The sequence below is a fragment of the Molothrus ater genome, chromosome 23 (assembly GCF_012460135.2).
Source record: "Molothrus ater isolate BHLD 08-10-18 breed brown headed cowbird chromosome 23, BPBGC_Mater_1.1, whole genome shotgun sequence".
Classification (NCBI taxonomy): Eukaryota; Metazoa; Chordata; class Aves; order Passeriformes; family Icteridae; genus Molothrus; species Molothrus ater.
Genome location: NC_050500.2, coordinates 2,676,613 through 2,703,879, shown reverse-complemented (window position 1 = coordinate 2,703,879; position 27,267 = coordinate 2,676,613). Strand labels below are relative to the sequence as shown.

The 27,267-nt window shown below is 44.9% G+C and overlaps 1 protein-coding gene across 1 annotated transcript; it reads left to right on the top strand.

Moving 5' to 3' along the window:
• Positions 1-960: 960 nt before the first annotated feature.
• Positions 961-27,257, top strand: MMEL1 (membrane metalloendopeptidase like 1). Its single transcript, XM_036396441.1, is given in 26 exon segments — positions 961-1,539; positions 1,666-1,829; positions 9,977-9,999; positions 10,001-10,037; positions 11,073-11,234; positions 11,635-11,715; positions 12,229-12,324; positions 12,569-12,687; positions 13,389-13,454; positions 15,635-15,719; positions 15,722-15,768; positions 16,368-16,457; positions 16,687-16,720; positions 16,723-16,822; positions 17,288-17,381; positions 18,222-18,350; positions 19,296-19,394; positions 19,769-19,852; positions 20,111-20,214; positions 21,050-21,108; positions 21,697-21,816; positions 22,794-22,927; positions 23,274-23,339; positions 24,283-24,378; positions 24,647-24,723; positions 26,264-27,257. Coding segments are annotated over 26 exon segments (2,316 nt in total). The 5' UTR covers positions 961-1,489; the 3' UTR covers positions 26,364-27,257.
• The last annotated feature ends 10 nt before the right edge of the window (positions 27,258-27,267 follow it).

Sequence of the window (27,267 nt, the reverse complement as noted above, 5' to 3'; positions counted from 1 at the left end):
CTTGCTTTTAGTGCCTGTCCCAGCTGTTCCCAGCCGCATTTCCATGCAGGAATTGTGTGCACTGCCTGCAACAGCCCATAAATCAGCCCGTTTGCTCACGCTTCTCCGTTCATCCCACCCCAAAGCTGCCGGCGCTCGGGGAAGCCGGAGAGCCCCAGCGGGTTCCCATGGAGGGCAGCGGCCGAAAAAAAACCGGGGTAACAGGATCCCGGGTGGAATTCAGGCATAACAGAACAACGGGTGGCATTTCAGGGATAACAGAATCCGGGTGGCATCCCGGGGGTAACAGGATCCCGGGTGGAATCGCAGGGATAACAGAATCCCGGGTGGAAATCCAGGGGTAACAGAATCCCGGGTGGCATCCCGGGGATAACAGAATAATGGGTGGCATTGAGGGATTACAGAACCCCGGGTGGAATTCCAGGGGTAACAGGGTCCCGAGTGGCATTTAAGGGGTAACAGAACCCCGGGTGGCATTCAGGAATAACAGAATCCTGGGTGGCATTCCAAGGATAACAGGATCCTGGGTGGGATTCCAGAGTAACAGAACCCTGGGTTGCATTCAGGGATAACAGAACTCCGGGGCTAACACAATCCCGGGTGTCATCCCGGGATAACAGAACCCCGGGGATAACACAATCCCGAGTGGATTCAGGGATAACACAATCTCGGGTGGCATTCAAGGCTAACAGAGCCGCTGGGATAACACAATCCCGTGTGGATTCCGGGCTAACAGAGCCCCGGGGATAACAGAATCCCGGGCTAACAGAGCCCCGGGCAGCTCGGGAGCCGCCGCCGCGGCTCGGAGCGCCTCCAGCCCATCCCACTCCCTCCTCCCCTCCGGAGCATCTCCCTGGAGCTGGGAAGGGCTCGGGGCTGAGCTCCCAAGCCTGAGCATGGCTCGGAGCAGCCTGGCAGAGCCGCAGCCTCCCGGAGCCGCCCGCCGTGCCCGGAGCCGCCCGCTGTGCCCGTCCTGCGCTCCCGGAGCCGCTCCCGGGCACCGGCGAGGGTCCCAGCCCGGATTCCCTGAATGGTGACAGAGCCTGCGAGGGTCCCAGCCCGGATTCCCCGAGAGGTGACAGAGCCTGCGAGGGTCCCAGCCCGGCTGCCCTGAGTGGTGACAGAGGTGACAGAGCCTGCGAGGGTCCCAGCCCGGATTCCCTGAGTGGTGACAGAGCCTGCGAGGGTCCCAGCCCGGATTCCCCGAGAGGTGACAGAGGTGACAGAGCCCTGCGAGGGTCCCAGCGCAGCTCCCCCCTCTGCTGACAGAGCCCTGCGGAGCTGCCCAGCGCCACGGAGGGATTATTCCGATTATTCAGGGAATACTTTGGAAGCGGGCGGTGAAAGCGGCTCTTTGCCCCCCTCCTTCCCTGCCTGCGAGAAAGGAGTTGCCCAACCTGGTCATGAGACTTTTCCAGACTTCCCAAAGAGGCTCCTGAAGTTGTGACACTGCCAGACACCCCCCAGAGCAGACACGCAGGCACGGGAGATGGAGAATGATCTTGGCAAATCTGTGGACAATCAGATGGACAAATACATGTAATAACTTGGACTTTTTCTTTTTCTCTTTGTTTTTATCCTGCTTCCTTTTTTTTTTTTTTCCTTCTCCCCATCCTGATGTAGCCGTGCTGTTAACCCTTTCTCGCCCTCCCCTCCCCGATTTAGAGTTACAATAATGGGGAAATCAGAAAGTCAAATGGATATTGTGGAAAAATCGACCAAATCTGGGAAGAAGCCCTGGAGCTTTGTGGCCATCGGGCTGGCTGTCCTGCTGCTCCTCATGACTTGTGCTGCCGTCGCCCTGGTGATCCTCTATGCCAGCAGCAGAGGTAAGAACCTGGGAATAATCTGAATAATCTCTTCCCCTTCCCTCTGCAAACAGCAGAAAAGCAGAAAAAGTCTTTTTTTTTTCTTTTTTTTCTTTTTTTTTCCCATCAGAGCTAAATGAAAACAAAAATAAAGGGAGACCATGAGGTCACCTCTGTGGGGGACTGAGCTCTTTCTGCCTTGCTCCCAGCTTGTGTTGGCTTTCACTTAAATTTTGAATTATGCTCCGCGAGATTCTATGCTTTTATTTAATTCCGTGCAGTTTGTTGGATTCAGAGCTGTTTTGGCAAAGCTGGTGCGCTGTTTCAGAGGGAAGGTGTGTGTCTGTGTGTGAGGACTGACATTTCCTTATTTTATCTGAGCACAAGCCAAGATTCATTATTGCCAGGGTTTTTAAAGCAACAGCTGCTTTAAAACACTTCTAAAAACAATCTCCCTGAAGGGGAAATTGTTTATTACAATGAGAAAGCCTAAAAAAAAAAAAAAAAGCCACTTGCTGCTGAGGAAAAGGAGACTTTTAAAATATTCCAACAGGCAGTTGGATCTCTAAGTGTGATTTGCTTCAGTGACTTGAATGCAAATACCTTGCCAGAAACCTGACATTGAGGCACGTTATTTTGAAGTGTTTTGCCTAAATATTTTAACTGCAGAGCGCACTTGGTAAAACCAAAGTTTTCCCCACTGGCACAGGCAAGCGCAAAGTCCCACTTTAAAACCCCGTGAAGCATCAAATGCTTGGGAGCAGCTCTGCCTCGTGTTTGTCACTTCCATCAAAGCCTCTTGGACTGGGAGCTTCGTTAAAACACTGGAGAGCGAAATTAAAGAGGGAGCAGCAAAACTGGAGCAAAGCACAGCAGCAAAACACTGTCTCTGCCTCCCCTGCTGCAGGGAGCTGCATTTTCAGCACTTGTGAGTGAAGCACTGCACAATCCTGAGCAATAATTCATAAAAAAAGCCTTGTTATTGTTCACTCCTTTTGCCACCAGCAAAACACCAGGCAAAATCTGAGTGTTTAGAATTGATAGAGTTCATCTGAAAGTTTATTCTATTAGCTCTGGAGAGGAGAGAGGAAAGAAATTCCCCAGAGCCAGGTCCTGGAGGAGGAGTTTCTGTGTCAAACATTGAGCTTGGGGTTTTGCTGCCTGCATGCAGAAAGGACTTGGGAAATCTGCCCCACATCCTTTGCTGGCTCCAGACAATGCAGAATTCAGGTATTAATAACATTTGCCCAGGTGCTGGTCTCACCCAAACCCAGAGGCAGAGTCTGTGCTCACTACGTGTGTTTAAGGAAGGCTTACCTGTGAGAAAACAGGTCGAAAACCTAAATATCTTTTCTCAGGCTCGTATCTGCAATTAAATTTTCCCTGGAAATGTTTCCCAGGCTGAGCCCTGAGTGCGTGGCTGATGTTCTGCTGCCCTGTGCCCCTCACACCCCACCAGATGTGTCCAGCTGTGCCCTGGAGCCACTTTGTGCCTCTGTCCCCATCCCAGCTCACAGCTGGAGCAGCCTCTGGCTTTAGGTGATTCCAGGCGGACGATGAAATTCCAGGTGGGAAATGAGATTCCAGGTGGGAAAGGAAAATTCCAGGTGGGAAATGAAATTCCTGGTGGGAAATGAGATTCCAGGTGGGAAAGGAAAATTCCAGGTGGGAAATGAAATTCCTGGTGGGAGATGAGCAGCAGGAGCTCCATCCTCACAGAGCACTGTCCACATGCATTGCCTGGGCCAAGAGCTGAGGCAGTAAGAGCTCTGCACACTCTTCCTGCAGCAGAAATATCTTTTATTTGTCTTGGAAAGTTTTGTCCCAGTGCCCCCCCTTAGCTCTGTTTTGCTGTCACACTTCAGCCCATTCCCAATGCTCAGGCAAAAGCCTCAAATCCCTTTTTCCCCGTGGGAAAAGCACCTCTGGCTCAGAGCTGTGCCACAGAAATCCCACAGAACAACAGGAAAAGGCCAATGTGGCTGAGCACCCTTCATGTGATGCAACCACCAGTGTTATCCTGGGAATCTCCTAATTGCTAATCCCACTGAAATGTTAATTTTGGAATGTGCATGGGACACTGGATTGCTCACTAAGAGCAGATCCGGATTTCTCACTTCACCTTGATGCACCCTTGGTCAGAATGACACTACCCAGGCTTCTAAAAATAATTTTGTTTCGCTTGTAATTAGGAATTAAATTAGAAAATTAAAGCACTGCCTGTCCTGCTTTGCATTCACTTTTTTTTTTTTTTTAATTTCTAAAGGCATGTTTAGGCTCTGTGCTTCAGGGAGAATAATTTTCTGTTTGTATATATCTTGCAGAAGAGCACTGTGGTGCATGAAATAGGCCTGTGGGCACAGCAATAATGCCTGGAGTTCTGTTAATGCTGACTGGGATTTTTATCTCTATTCCGGCCAACAAAAACACTCAAGCTCTCACAGCAGTGCAGTTACAGAGGTCTGGACACAATTTGGGGATTTTTGACATCCAAGGAACTTTTCAGACCCAAAAAAATCACCCTCATCTGAGGGTGTTTCTGTGTTTCTGCTGAAAACTTGGGCTGTTGTTCTAGAAAATTAATTCAGATAAATAGAGAAATACCTGTGTTTATACAGAAAACTTGGGCTGTTGTTCTAGAAAATTAACTGAGATAAATAGAGAAATACCTGTGTTTCTGCTGGAAACCTGGGCTGTTGTTCTAGAAAATTAGTTGAGATAAATAGAGAAATATCTGTGTTTCTGCTGGAAACTCAGGCTGTTGTTCTAGAAAAGTAATTGAGATAAATAGATAAATACCTGTGTTTCTGCTGAAAACCTGGGCTGTTGTTCTAGAAAAGTAATTGAGATAAAGAGAAAAATATCTGTGTTTATACAGAAAACTTGGGCTGTTGTTCTAGAAAATTAATTGAGATAAATAGATAAATACCTGTGTTTCTACAGAAAACCTGGGCTGTTGTTCTAGAAAATTAATTCAGATAAATAAGCTGAAAGAAAACATAGGAAGAATAAAGTAATATTTGGGTGACAGGTTCTCAATCCTTCCCTCACCCCCATCTCAGCAGCTGTTTCACAGCTCCCTCTCAGCATTTCCTGAACCCAAACCTCCTCCCTTGCTGGAAAGTCACAGCCTGGGGAACATCTCAAACCCCTCTGTAGCTGACACATCAAATCACTCAGCAGCTCCTCCAAACGACTTCCAGCCTCACCCAATTGCTGCTCCTGTAATTCTGGTTATTTCCTTGAATTTCTGCCTCTGAGGGGGAAGGTTCACTGATGTTTTTTTGTGTCTGCATCCCCAGAATTGTCCCTGCTGGCTGTCAGGAAGGTCCCAGCCCTCCGCTCTCTCCAAACAAACAAACACAAACCAAGCAGCACCTTGTTCTGGAGGTGGTTTTTAACAAAAAAAACACTTTTTTTTTTTTTTTACTGCATTTCCTGTGCTGAATGTGATTGTTGTGCACTATAAATAACAGATTTACACCAGCCTGCTGAGCAGGAGCAATATCTAAACTAAAAACTGAGGGGAGCTGGTGGCAGAGCCCTGGCTCCTCTCCTTCAGTGCTGCTCACATGGAGCCTTCCCTAACGAGCCAGCAATTGAGGGGAGATGCAGGATTTCACCAAGTGGCAGCTAACACACCGGGCATGATGAAATTTTGGGTGGCATGATGAAATTTTGGGTGGCATGATGACATTTTGGGTGGCAGGGCTCTGCTCAGTCCCTCTCAGATGGAGCCACACGAATGCAGAGCAGTAATGGGGGCTGACAGGCCAGGCAGGCCTGCAAAATGGGCAAATAAATACAAAATTTACTGGTTCTCGCACCAAATTCTGGCTCAGCCGTGGTTCTAGGCAAGGAATCCTAGGAAAGGTGGAATAAAACCAAAATTTGTGTTCTGCATGATGAAATTTGGGTGGCATGATGACATTTTGGGTGGCATGATGACATTTGGGTGGCAGGGCTCTGCTCAGTCCCTCTCAGATGGAGCCACACGAATGCAGAGCAGTAATGGGGAGTGACAGGCCAGGCAGGCCTGCAAAACAGTCAAATGAACACAATAAACACAAAATTTACTGATTCTCACACCAAATTCTGGCTCAGCCATGGTTCTAGGTAAGAAATCCTAGGAAAGGTGGAATAAAACCAAACATTTGTGTTCTGCTCTCCTTGTGAAGACGCTGCCACCTGGCACAGGCAGCCCTCCCTGAGACAGAAAACCTGAATTTGGCAATTCCCTTGTTTGCTGAGAGCAAATTTCTGTTCTAACAGCAACAAGGGCAGCTTGCAGTGCCAGAGGAGATCTGAGAAAAGGGAAGGTGCTGAGAGGTAAAAGCTCCCACATGAGTGAGTGCCTGGTGACAACTGTGGCTCTAATTGTCACCATGTGTGCCATCCCCAGCCATCTGTGCTCCTCCAAAGGTACCAAACACAAGCTGTGTCCTCCAGAGCCCTGCAGGAGCCTTGGCTTGGCTTTTGTTCTCTTTAAAATGAGCTGCAGTAAAGCTCTGGAAAAGCAGTTTGGGTTTGCAAAGCACCATCACCCTAAAGTGAGCTGCTCCAGGGGCTGCAGCCACCCAGAGGTGCCACAAGTTGATTTTCTGTTCCTGCTGCTGGTCAGGAAATGGGGAGATGCCAAGCACAAGCTGTGTCCTCCAGAGCCCTGCTGAGGGCTTGGCTTTTATTCTCTTTAAAAGGAGCTGCAGCAAGGCTCTGGAAAAGCAGTTTGGGTTTGAAAAGCACCATCACCCCAAAGCTGAGCTGCTCATGGGGCTGCAGAGATGCCACAAGTTGTGGTCAGGAAATGGGGAGACACCAAACACAAGCTGTGTCCTCCAGAGCCCTGCTGAAGGCTTGGGTTGGCTTTTATTTTCCTCAAAATGAGCTGCAGCAAGGCTCTGGAAAAGCAGTTTGGGTTTGAAAAGCACCATCACCCCAAAGCTGAGCTGCTCATGGGGCTGCAGAGATGCCACAAGTTGGTTTTCTGCCCCTGCTGCTGGCCAGGACAGGGCTCAGTGGCTCCTTGTGGGGCCAAATTAAGACAATAAAATCCTCTAGAGTGCCCCCAGGGTGTCTGAAGCATCTCCCAGCTCTCAGGTGAGCAGTTCACCTCTGGAGCGCTTCATTTCCCTCATTTTCCTCCGTTTGGAGCAGTCCCTCAGCTCAGGGCGTTGCATTTATCTCCATTAAAGCTCCTCTTGCCTGATCAATTCTCTGCTGCTGCTGTGTCAGGCTGAAATGGATGCCAAAGCAGGAGCCCCTCTATCACTGCAACTCAGCCTGTCAGCAAGGCTTGACCAGGGAGGAAAACAGAGAGAGAAATACCTGTGTGTCTGCTGAAAACTTGGGCTGTTGTCCTAGAAAAGTAATTGAGATAAATGGAGAAATATCTCTGCTTCTACTGAAAACTTGGGCTGTTGTTCCAGAAAATCAACTCAGATAAATAGAGAAATATCTGTGTGTCTGCTGAAAACTTAGGCTGTTGTTCTAGAAAATTAATCCAGGTAAATAAATACCTGTGTTTCTGCTGAAAACTTGGGCTGTTGTTCTAGAGGACTAATGAGAGAAATAGAGAAATACCTGTGTTTCTGCTGAAAACTTGGGCTGTTCTAGAAAATTAATTGAGATAAATATATAAATACCTGTGATAAATATATAAATACCTATCGAAAATAAATAAATATATTAATTAACTATAAATAAATAAATATATAAATAAAAATAAAATAAAAATAAAAATAAAAATAAAAATAAAAATAAAAATAAAAATATAAATACCAGTGATAAATATATAAATAACTATTGAAAATAAATAAATATATAGATTAACTATAAAATATAAATATAATATAAATATAAATATAAATAATATAAATATAAATAAATATATAAATACCAGTGATAAATATGTAAACACCTATTGAAAACTTGGGCTGTTGTTCTAGAAAATTAATTCTGATAAAAAGAGAAATAACTGTGTCTCTACTGAAAACTCAGGTTGTTGTTCTAGAAAATTAATGGAGAAAACAAAAGGCAGAACTGTTGAGAATTCAGAAGGTGCATTTCAAGTTCGTTTCTAGTTTTTGAGAGGTGAAAAGTTCCAGCTGAGTGAGCAAAGATCTGAGACTGCAAAGCCAAAGAGGGCAGAGCTGGTCATGACCAGAGGCTGTGGCAGGAAAGGTCCTGAGGAATGAAAGATCTGAACTGACAGAGGAACAAAGGAGACACTTTTCCAGGTAAACCGAGATCTCCTCCCCAGCCATTTCCCATGGCCTGGGTTTGGGGCAGAGTTTCAGAGCCCTGGAATTCCAAACTCTGGCTCCCCTGCTCATCCTGCTCAGTTACAGCATCACAGCCACGAGGCCTTGGGGAAGGGAGGGGAGCTCAAACCTCACTCAAAGCAGAAAATGAAGAGAGACATTGTCAGGTTATAGTACAGAGAGAAGCTTTGATTTTTAAAATAAAATAAATAAATAAATCATTTCAGTCCTGCCTGGGAAACAATGAGAAATTGTCTCCACAAAATTTAACAGATCCTGCTACAAAATTCTTGTAGTACAATTTTTTTCTTCCTCACTTTGCTCTTTGCTATTCCTTTTTGTCCTTGAACTACTCATTTCTTTTCCTCCAAGTATTTTATTTTCCCCTTGGAGATTCCCTGGGCTTTTAGGTTTGATTTTTGCCCATTGTTTAATTATGAGAGGGTTTAAGAAACTCCAAAAATTTGGCCCACAAAAAAAATCCCAACAAATGCTGAAACAAACACCAAAAAAAAAAAAAAAAAAAAAGAAAAAGAAAAATAAAAGAAAAAGAAAAATATAGCTATCTCTATGAAGCTTCCCATTGTTCCAGGTATTTTGTTCCTCCCCTGTTCAGGTTGCCAGACACAGAATTTGGGCAGGACATCCCAAATTCAGGGCAGGACACAGAACACACAGAATTTGTCTCTTGCAGATGTGCTCCCACCCAGCACAGCCACGCTCAGCTGAACCCTGGACATTCCCCAGCACAGTGGGGGCTTTTTATGGCACTTCCAGTGATGAACTTCAAAGCCCTCTTTTCTCCCCCACTGTTTCATTTCCCTCTGAATTACTGTAATCTTGTTTGCTCTCATGTAAAGCACTTGCTTGCATTGAAAGTGATTTTTTTGGTAACCCTTTTCTGCAAACAAGGATCAAAACCAAAGCTTAAAAATGGCTAAATCTGCTGGAAAGGACCGAGATTTTGTTTTTCAGAGTGGAACCACATCGTTGCCTGTTTGATATAGGGTAGTTGGGTAGTTAAGCAAGATATTTGATATTTGGGTAGTAAAGCAAGACATCCAGTTTCTTAAATGGGAAATCAAAGCAGCAAAATCAATTTCCTTCCCAGGGCCAAGGAGATCCCTCAGATCCCTCCCAGTGCAGTTCATGGAGGGACCTGACACCTGCCCAGCATCACCAGAACCTTCACTTGAATACTCAGCATCAAAAATGATGTGTGTGCATGGCTTTTTTGGGCGTCTTCTGCACTGGGAGAACTTCACAAAGCAAGCGCTCAGAAATAGAAAATGAACAGTCGAGAGCAGGACTTCAGTGGCCTTTTCCATGCTGAACTCAAATTTGAGCACGGGTCCACACAGTCTCCTTGTTCCTGCACTGAAAATTCCAGATCCTCATGAAACTGTGGCCAAAGGAGGCTGTGGCAGGCTGGCCCTCCCCAGCACACAAATACCTGGAGAAATTAATGCCATTTAATTTCCTAAATTGGATCCTGGTGACTCAGAGCAGCACCAACCCAGCTCTGGGCTTTTTGCCCCCTGTTTAAACCTCTCAGTGTCATTGACTTCAAAGACGCTCAGAGCATTTTAATGGATTATCTAAAAAAGGGTCCCACACTTTGGGTAGGCTGTGGAGGCAGTTAGCAGGTAGAAAAGATGGTCTTATTCTCCTTCCAGGAGAGATAAAACTCACTGTCAAGGCTGTTGTAGTGCTGCTGCCAATAAATTTTCCTCAAAAATCCCCAGATTTCTTCACAGTTGTCATCTGATGTCTTTGACAGGCACCAACGTTCACTCTCCTGCTCTCAAACCACTGAGCTGTCACTGGGACTGGGCTCTGGTGAGTGACTTTGGGAGGAATTCCCTTCCAAAACAAGTAATTCCATCTGTTTTCCTCCTCTCCCTGCAGGTTCCCGCTATGGCACCAACTCAGGGCGACATCTGTACCACCCCTGGGTGTGTGACAGCAGGTAATGGGGCGTTGGGAATTCCTGCTGCACAGGGGAGGCTTTGTGGGCTGGTCCTGAACCTGAAAAAGAGATAATTCAGAGTTTAGGATGAGAAGGAATGAGATTTCCCCTTGGGTAAGGAATATCATTCATAAGAGGCACAGGGAAATTGCCAGTGTGGCAAAGGCCATGGACTGACCAACACAATCTGTGTCTATAAGCAGAATAAAATTCCCTTTAGACTGAATTTTCTCTCTCATGGGGCATTCATCTTTTTATTTGTGGTATCTACACCTCAAGAGAGGTGAGGGTCCAGCACAGGTGTTCCCAACACCCCGATGTGAACACTGGGTTTTTTTGGGCAGTGCCTAAACTGGAGCCCAGGGGAGCACTGGGCACTCTTCCCTGCAAGCTCTTGTGCTCTGGGACAACTCTTCTGCCATCCAGATGTGCTGTTCTACATCTGCCATTCACATCTGCCATTCCACACCTGCCATTCCACATCTGCAATTCCACATCTGCCATTCACATCTGCCATTCCACACCTGCAATTCTACATCTGCCATTCCACACCTGCCATTCATATCTGCAATTCCACACCTGCCATTCCACACCTGCAATTCATCTGCCATTCTACATCTGCCATTCCACACCTGCAATTCTTCATCTGCCATTCATATCTGCAATTCCACACCTGCCATTCCACACCTGCAATTTTACATCTGCCATTCAGATCTGCCATTCCACATCTGCCATTCCACATCTGCCATTCTCCATCTGCCATTCTCCACCTGCCATTCCACATCTGCAATTCTTCATCTGCCATTCCACACCTGCCATTCCACACCTGCCATTCCACATCTGCCATTCTCCATCTGCCATTCAGATCTTCCCTTCCTCACCTGCCCTTCAGATCCATTTCTAAGCAGAAAATAGGATTCCTCAAGTCATAACGTGCGGGAATGAGTTTTGCCAAGCAGCTCCCTGAGTGTCTTCAGCAGTCCCAGAGGTTCCTGGGCAGTCTGTAGAATTCAGCTCTCCATTTTCGCTGCCCAGCCGCCAGAATCATCCAGAACATGGACCCCACAGCTGACCCATGCCAGGATTTCTACCAGTATGCCTGTGGGGGCTGGCTGAACAGGCATGTGATCCCAGAGACCAGCTCCAGATACAGCATCTTTGACATCCTGAGGGACGAGCTGGAGATCATCCTCAAAGGTAGGGATGAAGCTGCTCCATCCCCAGAAACCTCTGCTTGTTTCAGAGGCTCCTCACTGCACATCAGACAGAGAATTAATCTTGTGCAAAAGTGTTCATTGGGATTTTTTTCTCCCTGGTCCTTGTATCTCTACATCACTACACCCATTTTGTGGGGACATCCTGTTCCCACTAAAAGTTATCCAGAGGTGGTTGGGTGCTGATTCCAAAAGGAGCAGGGCAAGCTGTCCGCAGGTCCTTCCTCCTGACACTTTATTTCATTAACAGCGTGAAGAGCTCTCCAGTTTGACAGTAATTGCAGCCTACAAGTGCTTCTCACAGCCCCGAATCCTCAGGGGTTTCTGTAAAATGATCAAAGGTCTCCAGGGCACAAATCTCACTGCAATGGTTCCTTCCCCAGGTGTGCTGGAGACTTCAGACCAAGGGGACAGAGAAGCATTTCAGAAAGCTAAAATCCTTTACAAGTCCTGCATGAATGAGAGTGAGTGTCTTCTTGTTCCATCAATTCCCCGGTTCAAAACCAGCTGTACAGAAAAAACAAAGCATTTTGAGCAAAATCCAGTCAATATCTGTCTAATTCTTGTGTCCTTGCCTGGAAAATTCCCCTTCAGATGGATGAAGATGCCTTGGTATTTCATTAAACCTCAAAATACCCATTTGGGATGTGGAAAGGGTGGATGTTGGGTACCCACCCCTGGTGTGGATGCAAAGCCTTTCCTTCAGAAGGCACAAACCTGGCCCAGCTCATCTTTCCCAAACCAACCCAATCCAAACCAGCCCTATATCACAGAAGTTATAATTATTATGTATAATTATTATTATACAGAAATATTTTCATTCCTTTTCTGAAGACTTACATAGGATGGTTTCACGATATCTCTTATTTTTTGCTATGACACATTCAGTTGCAAATTTAAGCTGTTAGGCCTGTTACCTATTTTTCCTAATTTTATTTTTGGATGAAACAATGCAGAATTTGTCTTTGCTCCCTCAGGTCTTATAGAGCAACGAGATTCCCTCCCTCTGCTGCAGGCCTTGAGGATGGTTGGAGATTGGCCAGTGGCTTCTGCAGACTGGAGTAAGACCAGAGGTAATGCTGGGCCTGGGAGGGCTCAGTCAGAATTATTTACTGAAGCAGAGAGGCCATTGTCACCAAAATAAATCCTTCCATTTTCAGTTCCTCTTCCCAAACACAAGTCAGAGTACCACACATTTAATACTCATTGATCCATTTAAATAGATCTCCAAAATTTCAGCTTGTGAACTGCACAACTACAATCAGTTTGACACAGATTGACAAATTGACTGAATTTTTTTCCCCTTTTCTCTCCCAGAGCCAAACTGGAGCATGGAGGAAACCCTTTCCATCATGAACTCCAGGTTTAACAAACGTGTCCTCATCGACATGTTCGTGTGGAATGATGACAGGGATTCCAGCAGGCACATCATTTATGTAAGGAAAAAAAACAAAAGGACAGGGGATTATTTACATGCCAGAAAATCACAATGGATTGTTATTTACACTGCAGACAGATGAGCTTCTCATTGAACAATAATGGCAAAATGTAGATAATAGCTCTGTACCCCCAGTGTCAGATCTGTCTCAAAGACATATTGGGAAATGGTTTTATGGCAGCATAATTTTTGTTTCAGCAAAAGAAATAAGGATCAATGGAACTTTTGCTGGTTTACAGCATTTAAGGGCTGTAAATTCTTGTGACTTATAAAAATGAGGATGAGGTTTAATATATAGCAGGAAACCATGGGTTTAAAGCACATAAAGAGTATTTCAGAGTTTGTTAATGGATGGTTGTGCAAGAAGTTCAGCCCTAAATTCAAGCAACATAGAAAAGTTACATAAATTAGTTCTTGGGTCTCCGTGACTTCTGAAAAATTTTGCTTTATAACCCACACTAAGATCCACCCTGTTCTTATCTGGAAACCCAGAGATACGAGCTGTACCCTCCACCTCCCCCAGACCCAGGAGAGCCCAAATTCTCTGGGTGTGTGGAGTGGGGTCACCCCAACGCCGCGTGCTAAATTCTCTTTATAGAGAATTTATCCCTCACAGCATCTCCTGCTGCCCTTCAAGGATTCCTTTGGGCAGCCCCAGCTCCTGTTCACCAGTAACCAGAGAAATGCATTTCTCCTCAGATTGACCAGCCAAGTTTGGGAATGCCATCCAGGGACTACTACTTTAATGGGGGCAACTATCAGAGAGTAAGTATCCCTTGTTTTCTGCCACTAAAACAACTTTATTCCTTATCCCTGTGCTTTCAAAAACCCCAGCACGTGAATTTTCACACTATGCAACAATCACAACCAGGCTGTGACATTCATTGCTATGTTTTTTCCTAATTAAACCAACATTTTGTAAAGTTTACAAAAGGACTGAACAACAGTAAAAATACCAGGCCTGCCCAGAGCTGGGCAACTCACGAGGAAGGTTATGAGAAAATAAAATTGTGTTTTGTGGCTTACACAGTCTCATTTTGAAGGACAGCTTCACATTTTGAGTGCAGGGGATTTGCTTGTATCTTCCTCTGAATCCCTGATGCACAGCAAGTAGGAATCTGCTGCCACTTACCCTCCCCTTCCCCCAAAATTACATGAAATTGTGAGAGATTATTTTCTAGCTGCTTTCCTCTGCCAATGCTCAGGGCAAAACCACTGATTCTGCAAAAACACTGTTTCTGTAAATACACAGAAAGCTGCTGCAAACAGAGCCAGATAATTTGTCTGTTTCCAAGATGAAAATACTGCTTTAGTACATTTTATTTTCCTCAATTATGCCTTGCTAACAAAGAGCATTTGCAGCCCAACATCAAACCAATTTTCCTAACAAGAATGGAAGGGAATACAGAGGGACAACAATCAGCATTTGAGACTCTTTTGTCTCGTGGTTGTAAAGGCAGATGAAAACATCAGTGGGAAGAGTTTTCTTCTCACTTCAGTGTGTTTGGCTACACTTTATATAGAATTTAGCTAAAATATAGCCCTGTCAGGTTTATAGGGGATCGTCCCCACACCTTCTGGGCACCTTTAGGTGCTCCCAGGTTCTGGGACAAAACAATCTGGAAATGGAAAAGTGTGGAAAGCTGCTGACCTGGGAATCTCCCCTGCAGTGTCACCTCCACCGCAGCACCCAGAGCAGAAAAGAGAGATATTTATGCATTGGGGCATGAAGGTCAGACACAGATTGACTTGGAGGAGGTGGGAAATCAGGTAGAGTGCAGAGACAATCCCAAATTAGAGAAAGAAAACCAGTTCTGGCCAATACAGCTTTAATTTGAAGGCACAAAGCAGGGGGGCTGAGGCTGTGCTTTTAATCCTAATGACCAAGGAGGAGACACAACCCCTTTTTATTTGTATTTACCAGCTCGCTGCCCCCAGACAATGAGCCCAGCTCTGATGACCCAAACTCCCCCTGTGCTTAGTCCAGCATCTTTTGGCAAAACTCCTCCTGAGGCCTGGGGGAGTCTGGCCTGATTAAGGCTCAGCATTCAGCCTAAAACCACAAATCATCATCTGTAAGTGCCCAGACTCGATTTCACCACGGCCACTGTGTTTATCTGGCTTCCAGGCTCTAGAGAGGGAGAAAAATATGTGAGGAGAAGAGCAGGTAGCATCAAGTTTTCCTGCATCAGGGATCAGCACTCCCTCAGCAGCCAAATGCCTTTTCAAGGCCCTTTCTGAGGGATAAATCAGCCAGAGCCTCCCATCAGGAATAAAGCAAAGGTGCCACTGGGAACTGTCTGAAACAGAGCTTTCCTTTCAGGCACTAAAACCAGACCTGAGAGGATTTATGGTATTACTTTCAGAGGACTCAAACCTTCCCTGTTCACCCTGGAATTTTGGATCGCTGTTCCCATAGTGTAACGCAAAGCACAGAGCCTCCTCTTTGCCCAAGCAGTAATTCTAACTCAGAATGCCAGGCTTGCATGGCACAGAGGAGGAGAATTTTTGTTTTGAGGCTGGCAAGTGCCCTGTAAGGTATTCATGACAAAGAGAATGCTTTGCTGGATGAGAAATGTGAAGATGAACCCCAGGAATGGTGAAGAGAGATTGTTTACAAGGGCCTGGAGTGACAGGACAAGGAGGGAATGGGTTCAAACTGACAGAGGGCAGGGTTAGAGGGGATATTGGGATGAAATTCTTCCCTGTGAGGGTGGTGAGGCCCTGGCACAGGGTGCCCAGAGAAGCTGTGGCTGCTCCACCCCTGGAAGTGCCCCAGGTTGGGTTGGACAAGGCTTGGAGCCACCTGGGACAGTAGAAAGTGTCCCTGCCATGACAGGAGTGGCACTGGATGGGCTTTAAGGTCCTTCCAAGCCCAACCATTCTGGGATTCCATGAAATGATGGACAGCAAACCTTTTCTGCCTGTTCTGTGTCCGAGTGCAGGTGAGGGAAGCTTACCTGCAGTTCATGATCACCATCGCCAAAATGATCCGGGAGGACAAGAACGTGTCCAGGGATGATTCCTTTGTCCAGAGGAGATGGCAAAGGTCATGGAGCTTGAAACAGAGATTGCAAACGTGAGTAGAGAGGTCAAAGACTCCTCAGGAAGCTGTGGGGAGCAAGGGGTGAGGGGGGAGAGTCTCTTGCTGGTTTGTGCAGCAGTTTCCAATGCAGCAGAAAAGCCACAGAGCAGAACAAGTGGGGGAAGAAGACTTTCTGTGCCATGAGCAGCCCAAAAAGCAGAGCCCCTGTGTCTCTAATTCTGCCTGCTGTGCTGCTCCAGTCCCAGCCTTATTTCTATTTGGAACTCTTCTAAAGCAGGATAATTCACCTTCTGCTAACCATGCACTGGGGTAACACCAGGGCAGGCTCCCTTGCATCCTTGATAAGCTACAGCACCCTAAAAATCCCCCAGAAATCCTCCCACTCTAGAGAGGACAGAAGGAACCACTTGGCTCAACACACCCGTGAAACATTATTGAACAGGGGGGACCCAGGCTCCTGTACTGAATTTTTGGAAGCAGCACTGGGCACAACCAAATGATTTTTCTTTTCCCAAAACAAACTGGTTAATCTGAATATTATTGGAGTGTGTGTGTGTGTGCACCTGCATGTGATTTCAGCCATTGATATTTCTGTCAGTTGATTCCAGTAATAACCTTGTGAATGTCTCCAGGCCACCACCCCAGCAGAGGAAAGGCACGATGTGACCTTGTTGTACAACAAGATGACCTTAGCAGAGCTGCAGGAAAAGTTTGCATTCAATGTAAGTGTTTCATGAGCAGTCTCATACTTCAGGGTCTCTTAATTACTTGCCAGTTGGAAATGGCTTTGTGAATTGATCAGTGCTTCAACAGAGGTATAAAATCATTCCCATTCCTGATTTTGCCTCCAGAATCTCTTTAAAAGCTGCATTCAAGGTCATAAGACTGTCAAAAGTCCAGTTACTGAGGCATTTAATCATCCAGCACTGCAATGTCTCTCTGTCTGCCTAGGAATTTAACTGGACCTTCTTCATCCAACGTGTCATGTCTCAGTGAGTGTTCAGGTGGACCCAGAGGAAGAGGTGGTTGTGTATGGGATGCCTTATCTGCAAGAGCTGAAAGCAATTATCTCCAAGTACTCAGCCAGGTAAAGAAACTGCAGGATAGGTAGGACAAAAGTCAGAGAAGGATTGCTGAAATGTCAATTATTGGACCCCCTTTGCTAGTTCTGAGCTTCTGAGGGAAAATTAGACCCCTGTAAAATACAGGAAATGCCCTTGGAGGTTTCAAATTCCAAATACTGCAGTACAAGGTGTCTCGTTTTGCTGCTTGCTTAGAAAAGGTTAAATGGGAAGAAAAAAACACATGACAGGCTTAGCTCTTGTTGCATTCTAGAAGGAAGAAAAATAAGAAATGAATCCCAGAACAGACATGACAGCCCAACCCTCAGGCTGGATGACTCTGCAGTTAAATGAGATGCTGTGACACCCAGGACTGGCAGCAATGATTTCCTTCCTTGTCTCCATCCAAAACTGAGATTCCTCTCTGACTGCCTGCCCTAGTGCTGGTTTTTACTGCTGGGGGTTAAGCTCAGCTCTGCTTTCCCACGCAGCACCATCCAGAACTACCTCATCTGGCGGCTGGTGATCGACCGGGTCAGCAGCTTGAGCCGGCGCTTCAAGGACGCTCGGGCCAGCTACAGGAAGGTATTTCCTCTCTTCATCAAGAGGAGAGCACCACTGCCACCAAACCCAGCCTGCTCGGCACAAAAACCCTGCCAGGGCTTTGGAAAGAGACGAACTTTAAGCTCCCTCCCAGCCCAAACCATTCTAGATTCTGTGATTACATCACGGAATCCTCAAACGAGCCCAGTCGCAGCAGTGGGAACCTTTGGGTTAATTTAGGCAGTGGTTTGGAAGCTTTGGGTTAATTTAGGCAGCGGTTTGACAGCTTTGGGTTAATTTAGGCAGTGGCTTGGAACCTTTGGGTTAATTTGGGTGGGTAATTTTAGGTGGTGGTTTGAAAGCTTTTGGTTAATTTAAGTGGTGGTTTGAAACCTTTGGGTTAATTTAGACAGTGTTTGAGTTAATTTAGGCAGTGGCTTTGAAACCTTTGGATTAATTTAGGTGGTGGTTTGAAACCTTTGGGTTAATTTAGGCAGTGCTTTGAAAGCTTTGGGTTAATTTATGCAGCATTTGGGTTAATTTAGGCAATGCTTTGAAACCTTTGGGTTAATTCAGGCAGTGGTTTGAAAGCCTTGGGTTAATTTAGGTGGTGCTTTTAAAGCTTTGGGTTAATTTAGGCAGTGTTTGGGTTAATTTAGGCAGCGGTTTGAAACCTTTTGGTTAATTTAGGCAGTGCTTTGAAAGCTTTGGGTTAATTTAGGTGGTGGTTTGAAACCTTTGGGTCAACTTAGGCAGTGCTTTGAAAGCTTTGGGTTAATTTAGGCAGCGTTTGGGTTAATTTAGGTGGCGGTTTGAAACCTTTGGGTTAATTCAAGCAGTGTTTGGAAGAGCTTTGGGTTAATGTGGGCTCTGGTGCTGCAGGCCCTGTACGGGACGACGCTGGAGGAGGCGCGCTGGAGGGAGTGCGTGAGCTACGTCAACAACAACCTGGAGAACGCGGTGGGAGCCATGTATGTCCGGGAGACTTTTGCTGGTGAGAGCAAGAGGATGGTATGTAGTTTACCCTTCATACTACTGTACATCCACTCTGGTGGCAGCTCTCTGGTCAGAGAGAGAGAGAGAGCTAGATAAGCTTTGCCATGAGTCGGCCTGGGAGGCTTTAGGGAGCTGGAGAGAAAGAATTCTGAACAATCTGCGCCTGGTGTTTTGTAATAAGCTGTTTACAGCCCATAAGGTTGTTTGCAAGTGGGTGTCTTCTTAATTAGCCAATGGTGATGGTTTTTTTGATTAAGGGACCAATCAGGTCTGCCTGTAGTGGACTAGAATATAAAAAGGAATGGGTTTTCTGATAAAGTGAGTTAGCCTTCTGAATGCCTTGGGAGGCTGTGTCGCTCCTGACTCAACAGCAACACATCCATAATGGCCACAGTGCCCATTCCCTCTGGTGCCTGGGAGAGTTATCCAGCAGTCAGGAAGGTGCAAGGACTCACTTGTGATGCTCTTTTATGTCATTGTTGTATTAGGAACAGCGAGAAGCAAACGACATTTCACTCCAAAATCTCAGAAGGCATAAAGTGAAATTTTATTACCAAACTCCCCATACTTATGGGCAGGATCGTTCTCCCAGAACCTGATTGGTTCTCAAACAACATTTCTCATGCCATTGGATAGTTAGGAACAACGCTTTCTTGTACATCTCTCTCTATAAAAATCACGTACAACATTCCACGTGTTCATAAATACCAGGTGCACAGACCAAGATAAGAATTGTTTTAATTCTTTTCTCTGAGCTTCTCACAGCTTTTCCCAGAACAATGCTGAGAGTTATCTGTTCCACTCCTGGACCATATAGTCACATCCACGCTTTCAGGTGCTCAGTACCATGGTTTAGAGCACAGAATTTGGAGACATGGCCTTCCAGCAGGAAGCTTTTCACCCCTCCTTAGCTGGGAATAGGGCATGGCAATGATGAGTGTCTCCCTGGCTCTCTTTCAGGTCCGAGATTTAATAGAGAAGATCCGTGAAGTGTTCGTGGAGACCTTGGATGAGTTACAGTGGATGGATGAGGCATCCAAGGAGAAAGCTCGTGAGAAGGTCAGACACAACAAAGAACTTCAGTTTTCCCTCATAAACATGAAATATTTGGAATTTTGTAGTATCGCCATATCCAGTTTCTCCACAAACAAGAGGAAAAGGGGACATTATGATCCGTTACATTGTCCTTTCCTTTCAATCCTTTGTTAGCCCACATCAATAAAAATGCCAACTGGATGTGACACAATTCCCAAAAAAAAAAACCATTTCCAACTTTTAATTGACCTCAGGACCATCAGCACCATTCCAAAGCCAAGAAAAAAAACCCAAACATTTAACTATTCTTTGTATTGAAACTTTAGTAAAAGCAACCCAACAACAGCACACTGACAAAAACCACAATTAAGAGGAAACATTCAACTCTTTTCTTCCAGGCAATGGCAATCAAAGAACAAATTGGCTACCCAGATTACATTTTGGAAGATCACAATGAGAAACTGGACCTGGAATATGCCAATGTAAGTGTTTTGTGCATATCTCACTAAATCCCTCAAAATAAACCCCTGCCTTTGCTTTCTTCACGCTGGAATATTTGTACCTGTGCAACTGCCCTTTCCAAGGACATCAAAATAAACACATTAATAAACAATTGGTGCAAAGAACCAACTATTCAGTGAAACCATGCAACCAAAACGTCCTTTAGAGGACATTCAGTGGGACGAGGAGTTCCTCTTCCTGCTCAGCTGACCAATGTGCTTGGATCCCTGTTTGTGCAGTTAAACTTCAGTGAACACAGCTACTTTGAGAACATCCTGGAAAACCTGAGAGCTGGAGCCCAGAAGAGCCTGAAAAAGCTGAGAGAGAGAGTTGACCAAGATATGTGAGTTTCCAGACAGAGCCACAGACACAGCCTAAATTCTGGGTTAATGGTGGGGGTGTTCAGCTCATGCTGTGGGCACCTGGGGATGCCTGTGGCTGAGATAATCAAGGAATTAAACTATTCTAAGGTAAAGTGAAAAATGCTTTGCCCCTTGAATGTTGTGTGTTTGGGATGAAAGCTGCCCATAAAGAAACCATCAGGTGTTTCCTGGTATCAGCTGTGATCAATGCACCCTTTTTCCTACATTAATTTTTGCCTTATATATAATCCCTTTATAAGGGTTTTCCTTCTTGTTACAAGGTTCTTCCTTCCTAACAAGGAAATTATATTTCTTTATATATCCATATCTACATTCCTGAGAATATATATATTACATATATATATAGATATATAGTACATATATGTGCATGTATATATGTATACATATATACACATACATATATACATATATAGAGAGAGATAAATATAGATATATAGATATAGATTAGATGTAGATAAATATAGATGTAGATATAGATATAGGTATAGGTGTATATATATGTAAAGATTAGATAGATATAGATATAGATGTAGATATAGATGATGATATAGATATAGATATAGATATAGATATAGATATAGATATAGATATAGATATAGATATAGATATAGATATAGATATAGATATAGATATAGATATAGATATAGATATAGATATGAATAAATAATCCCTGAAAGGATTATATTCTTAAAATTCTTTCCTATATACCTTGCACTTTTTAACCACAATTAAATTTCAAAAATGTCTGGGGGAAAAAACCCATCATGACTAACTGTGTGCAACGTTTATTTTCAGATGGATAATTGGAGCTGCAGTGGTCAATGCATTCTATTCCCCCAACAGGAACCAGATAGGTAGGTTTATACCCTTTTAACCAGCTGCTTTTATCCTCACAACAGTTCAGGTCTGCATCCAGAGGCAAACCTGCCTGTGCCCATCCAGGGATTGTGGGCAAGGCTGCCTGGCTATTCAGCTCGAGCACTTTGCTGGTGAATATTCATCTCCCCAGTTTTATCCCCTGTCACTGAGCAGCCTTGGGTTTGAAGGCCTGGCACAGCCCCAGTGCCAGCACCCAGAGAATGCCCCCAGTGTGTCCCGGGCTGCTCCTCATGCCCATGGGGCAGCCCTGCAGTTTGCTCTGTGCAATGGCACTGCTGAGAGCCATCCAGACTGCAGAAAGTAGGCTAAGCTTAATGTAAATGCTGCTTGGGTCTCAAACAGGGAGGTACTGCAGCTGCAGATGTGCTAAATTAAACCTTTATTAACTTGTCATTTTCCATTTATCAAGAGAGAAACAATTTCACATGAGGCATGAGCTTGTTTCTAATCATTTTATATTTTCTGTTCCTTCCTGACCCTTACACCAAGAAAACAATCTGCCTGCCAGTGATGCAAAATTAAGCCACCTTACAGCATTTCCCTCTTTCTCCCTGTCTCTGCAGTTTTTCCTGCTGGGATTCTCCAGCCCCCCTTCTTCAGCAAGCACCAGCCCCAGGCCCTGAACTTTGGAGGGATTGGGATGGTTATTGGGCACGAGATCACTCATGGCTTCGATGACAACGGTGAGGAGATGACTGAAAAAAATGTTTTTATTTCAGCCAAAACTCGTGGCAGGAATGGCAGGGATTAAAGTGCACTGGGACTGAAATCCCTGCGCAGCCACATCCAGCTCAGCAGCAATAGGAGCACACTGAGAACACTCTGGGGAAAGTTTTGCAGGGAGTGTTTCCCGAACAGAGCACAAGAAATGAGCAGGTGTTAAAAAAAAAAATTGAGGCAATGACAATTCTCAGGAAAAAAAAATGTTATTTTTACAGCATCATCAGATCAGAAACACAAAACAAGCAGATCCATGGGCTCCTGAATACAGTGAAATCTGTGAACAATGTTTTTGGGGTAGAACAAATGTCAGTAGTGTCTTGAAATCCCAGGAGACTTTGTTTTTTGACACAAATGCTTGAAATAAATTGACTTTTTAGAGCTTCCCAAATGCCATGTAAAAGAATTTGGGGGGAAAGCTCACTTCTAACTCTACCAGTCAGGAGTTTCTTCCATGTGGTTTTTTTATGCTCAATAAGTTTGTGCAGATGAGAGAAACTGCCTCAGAAACTGAGTTCCAGAGCAAAGAAAAGCCTTGTTCTAGCCAGAGAGCCAAGAACACAAACTCCAGAACTGCAATTCCAGCTTTTAATTCTCTATAAACCTCAGTTCTGTCATGTGGTCACACAGAACCAGCACCTCAGAGCTGAGGGAAGGTTTTTGTTACACAATATCTGCAAAATCCGCATGGAAATAAAACCAGGCCTTGGAGCTATACCTGGGCTGCAGACTGAACAGGAAATCAGGGAATAACAGAGACCACAGTTCCACTCCCTTGTGACAAAGAGAATAAACTGTGCCCAATACATTTCTGAACATCTAAATTCAAGGGGGAAAGAGGAAGGGAGTGCTGCTCCAACATCCCAGCTGCTACACTGCAAGAGCAGCAGCTTTAGAATCTTGCTCAAAACTTTCCTCTTATCCCTGGGCTTTCCTGCAGGTAGGAATTTTGACAAGGATGGGAACATGCTGGACTGGTGGAGCAACTTCTCAGCACTGCATTTCAAGGAACAGTCCCTGTGCATGGTGCACCAGTATGGGAATTACACCTGGGAGCTGGCAGGGGGACAGAACGTGAGTGACAACGGCCACAGCTCTGGCTTTGCACAAATATTGAATTTCACAGGGGATCCCCATGGGGGATAAGCACAAACCCCATCTACTACAGGGCTGGGATGAACTGGGGACACTGGTGTGGCCCAGAAAGGCCAGGGTCTGTGTGCAGTGATGTTCTGTCCATGTTATATTTGTGGGTGTTCTGTTCCAACCTACAGCTCTTACCCTGCAATTTCGCTAATTTCATTCTCTCCTTTCTTGTGCCAGCACAAAGTCACATCTTCCCTCTGCTCCAGGCATGTCAGGCTGTTGTATGACTGACCTGTCATTCTTTTTTATTTTATTTTAATTATTGTTTTTACAGGTCAGTGGCATAAGCACATTAGGAGAAAATATTGCAGATAACGGAGGAGTCCGACAGGCTTATAAGGTAATCCTCAACTTTAAAACCTTAACTTTACCTGTTCTGTGAACTATTCTGTGCTAAAATTTGACAATTAACATGTTATTAGCATATTCTAAAAGCTAAAACCTCAGGTGCACACCTGGAAGCTTCATGAGCCCATGGCTTGCTGCCATTCTTGCACCCAGGAGCAGCCCAAAGGTCCAGCTCAGGTGTGAGCAGGGAAAGTTCTTCCCTACAAAGAACCCTAACAGATGGCACAGTAAAACCTTTTATGTTTGGTGTTTTGAGTATGGTGTTTGTAGAACACCCTGAATTTTCAGAAATTTAAATTCCAACCCTAAGGGACACCATTCCAATTAATTACTTCATTAGGATTGTTCTAAAAGCCATGACAGATGTGGAGGGGATGTGTGGGGTGACACAAAGTGCCTGCACATGGAATCCATGGATGTTCTCTGGTGCTGGATCTCTTTTTACCCTTATTCTCCCTTTTGTTTCGTGCTCTGGGCCTGTCTCAGCACCTGAGAGGCTGCAGAAACAGAATGTTGGGAATTAACCAGCATGAGGGCACATTAACTTGTCTCCATCATGTCAATATACCTAAAAAAAGCAAATTGGCCAAATAATGTGCAGCAATAACAGGTAATGGATTTAACATTGAGCAAAGTTGTTATCTGCTATTTAATGAGCAGTTACCTGAAGAGAGAAAAATCATCACTATAGAGAAGCAGAGGAGATTTAACACTTTATTTACAGATACAAATTCCTGTAGAAAGAGACCATGAAGTCAACAGTGCTTATGCTGAAGCTTTTTCATAAAATTCTCTGCACTGTTTGTATTAGAGAGAGAAAATGTATACAAATACAGAAGGGAAGCGTGCTGGTTAATGCATATGGTGACTTAAATCCCTCCTCCCATTCAAAATCCTCCTGCTGCTCCTCTGAGTTGATCTGCGATCATTTCCAGGCCTACTTGAAGTGGCTGGAACAGGAAGGGAAGGAGCCAAAGCTGCCTGGACTGAACATGTCCCACAAACAGCTTTTCTTCCTCAACTTTGCCCAGGTGAGAATGCACAGGGCTGTGCCTCAGGCCCTTGGACTTTGCTGGAGCAAACCCCTGGGGGGAATCAAGGGCAGATAGATGTGTCCCAGAGCACCAGACCTTGATAAAACAACAGCTAATTAATAAATAATTGCATCTATTCTGCCTCTCTATAAAACATACCCCAGTGATATCATAGCAAACTGGGATGGGTCTTGGGAAAGCCACTGAGAGGTTCCCAACATGAATTCCCAATACTGAGCCATTAATGATGAATCTCCCTGTGCAGGTCTGGTGTGGTTCCTACAGACCAGAATATGCCAGTCAGTCCATAAAGACAGATGTTCACAGCCCTCTGAAGTACAGGTGTGTTTTATTCATTTACTAACTCACAACTCACTTCACCCAACCCCTTGCACCACGACAGCCCAGGAGAGTCTGATAACAGATTACGGTTACTTACAATTGATAACTGATAACAAGATAACTCCCAAGTGATTTCCAGATTTTCTCCCATGGCTTGTAGGACACTGCAGGAGAGAATTTACCTATACCTGACCTGCAGGTAAATTTGCCAGTCCATAGGGTGTGGTCTTTGCTGGGTCCCCAGGACAAGGGAAGAGATGAATCTGACTCCATGTTCTCAGAAGGCTGATATATTATATTATATTATATTATATTATATTATATTATATTATATTATATTATATTATATTATATTATATTATATTATATTATATTATATTATATTATATTATATTATATTATATTGCTATACTAAAACTATAAAGAGAATACAGAAAGGATACAGATAGAAGGCTTAACAAGAATGAATAATAAAAAGTTGTGACTGACTCCTCAGAGTCTGACACAGCTGATGGTGACTGGTCATTAAGTAAAAACAATTCACATGAAACCAATCAAACATGCCCCTGTTGGTAAACAATGTCCAGACCACATCCCAAAGCAAACACAGGAGAAGCAATCAGATAATTGTTGTTTTCATTTTTCTCTGAGGCCCCTCAGCTTCCCAGGAGAAGAAATCCTGGTGAAGGGATTTTTCAGAAAATCTGGCAGTGACAATAGGGGATGGAGCAGGACCAAACCCACTGTGTCCTGGCATTTCATTGCTCATATTACCTTATATTTCCTAAGGCATCCCATATTCTGAGCTGCAATCAAGTTCTGATGTGTAGGATCATCGTGGGTAGGACGGTTGGGATGGAGGGAGATGAGAGATCTCTGAATCCAGGGCTTGGAACTTGGGGTTTATTGCAAAGGGCCTGGGTGCAGGGCCCTGCTGGGAGCTGCCAACCACAGCTCAGAGCAGGCCCAAAAAAGAGAGAGAGAGGTAAAGAGAAAGAAGGCAAGAGCGTGGTAAAGAGGATGAGAGAGTGAGGAAGAGTAAAAGAGAGCAAGGTTCCCGTTACAATACAATAAATCTTCTTCTGTGCTGAATATTCTAATTCTCACTAACCAATCTAGTACAATATACAAATCCTATAGCATTTACATGCAGCCTATAAGAATCATTACATCACCATTCTGTGTTACATTTTAAACCCTAAAATCTCCTCTTTGGACCCCTTCTGCCAAGCTGGTAGGGTCTGCTTGCAGACAGGACCCTTGGGCCTGTCTGCAGGCAGAGGGTGTTGTTCCATCAAAAGGGGATTCCCTTCAGCCAGCCATGCCATTGTTTTCCAGTTGTTCAGTAACTGAAGGATCTCAAAGCTTGCTTTCATTTCAATCTCGCTTATAGTTTCCATATTCTCATAATCTTTTGCCAGGCAATCATATTTATACAGCTTTCCTGTTTCATCTTCCCCAACATGAGGCCCCAAGCCACTTTCTGTTCCCCCAGAGCAGCAATTTTCCATGTAAATGAGAGTCCCTTCTCTTTGTTTAGGGTGATGGGCTCCCTGCAGAACTTTGAAGCCTTCTCCGAGGTGTTCCACTGCAAGAAGGGCACGGCCATGCACCCCGCGGGGACGTGCCGCGTGTGGTAACCCGGGATGGGGCACTGGTGACACCACCACCAGCTGCTGGCAGGGATGTGCCCGGTGTCCTGCTCAGCCCCAGGGGCAGCAGCAGGGGCAGCTGCTGCAGGGAGAGCCAGGGAAGCCCTCAAGCTGTCCCCAGTGCCACTGGGAATCTCACAGGGATGACGGGGATGGAGCTCGGGGCTGGCGAAGCCACGCTGTGTCCCCAGGCTCAAGGACTGTTTCCAAGGACATCCTGACTGTTACTGAGACACTGCTTCAGGGTTACAAGGACTCATTCTTACACAAGAAAACGAAACCAACAAGCAGCCACGAATCTATTTTTCAGAAAGGAATAATAATTTTAATACGCCAGCCCCACTTTCTGGGGGCTCAGCAATGCTGTCTGAGACTGTTCCACTGCTCCGTTTCCAGTGTTCTGGTTCTGGTTCTGGTGCATTTTTCCCCCAGATCAGGTTAGGGCTGGTGTAAACTCTCGTGCTGTCTGTGCCCCTGCACTTTGATCACTGCTTTGTTGTTCATGGATTGCTATTTGTGGTGACAGTGAGCTCTGTGTCAAGATGCCTGTCGCACTCTCCTCCTGCACTTGAGTTCCTCTGCTCCAAAGAACCCCCTTCAAGTGAGGCATCACTACAATTATCACATTGTAGGAGTACAAATTCTGTCTTTATGGTTAAATTACAGGGTCCCACCCTTCAGAGATATATTTAAAATGATGCTTATTCTTGTAGAAAGTGTATAAAATACCTTTTGCCAAATAGCAGACATGTATCCATGGAAACAATTAAGCTGGTTTTAATCCTGTGCCTTTTTATTTTGCCATAGGCTATTTTTCAGTATTTACACTTGAAAATGTAACATGTATTAATTTTTAATAAAATTTAAAAGAAAAAAAAATCATGGTGGTGAA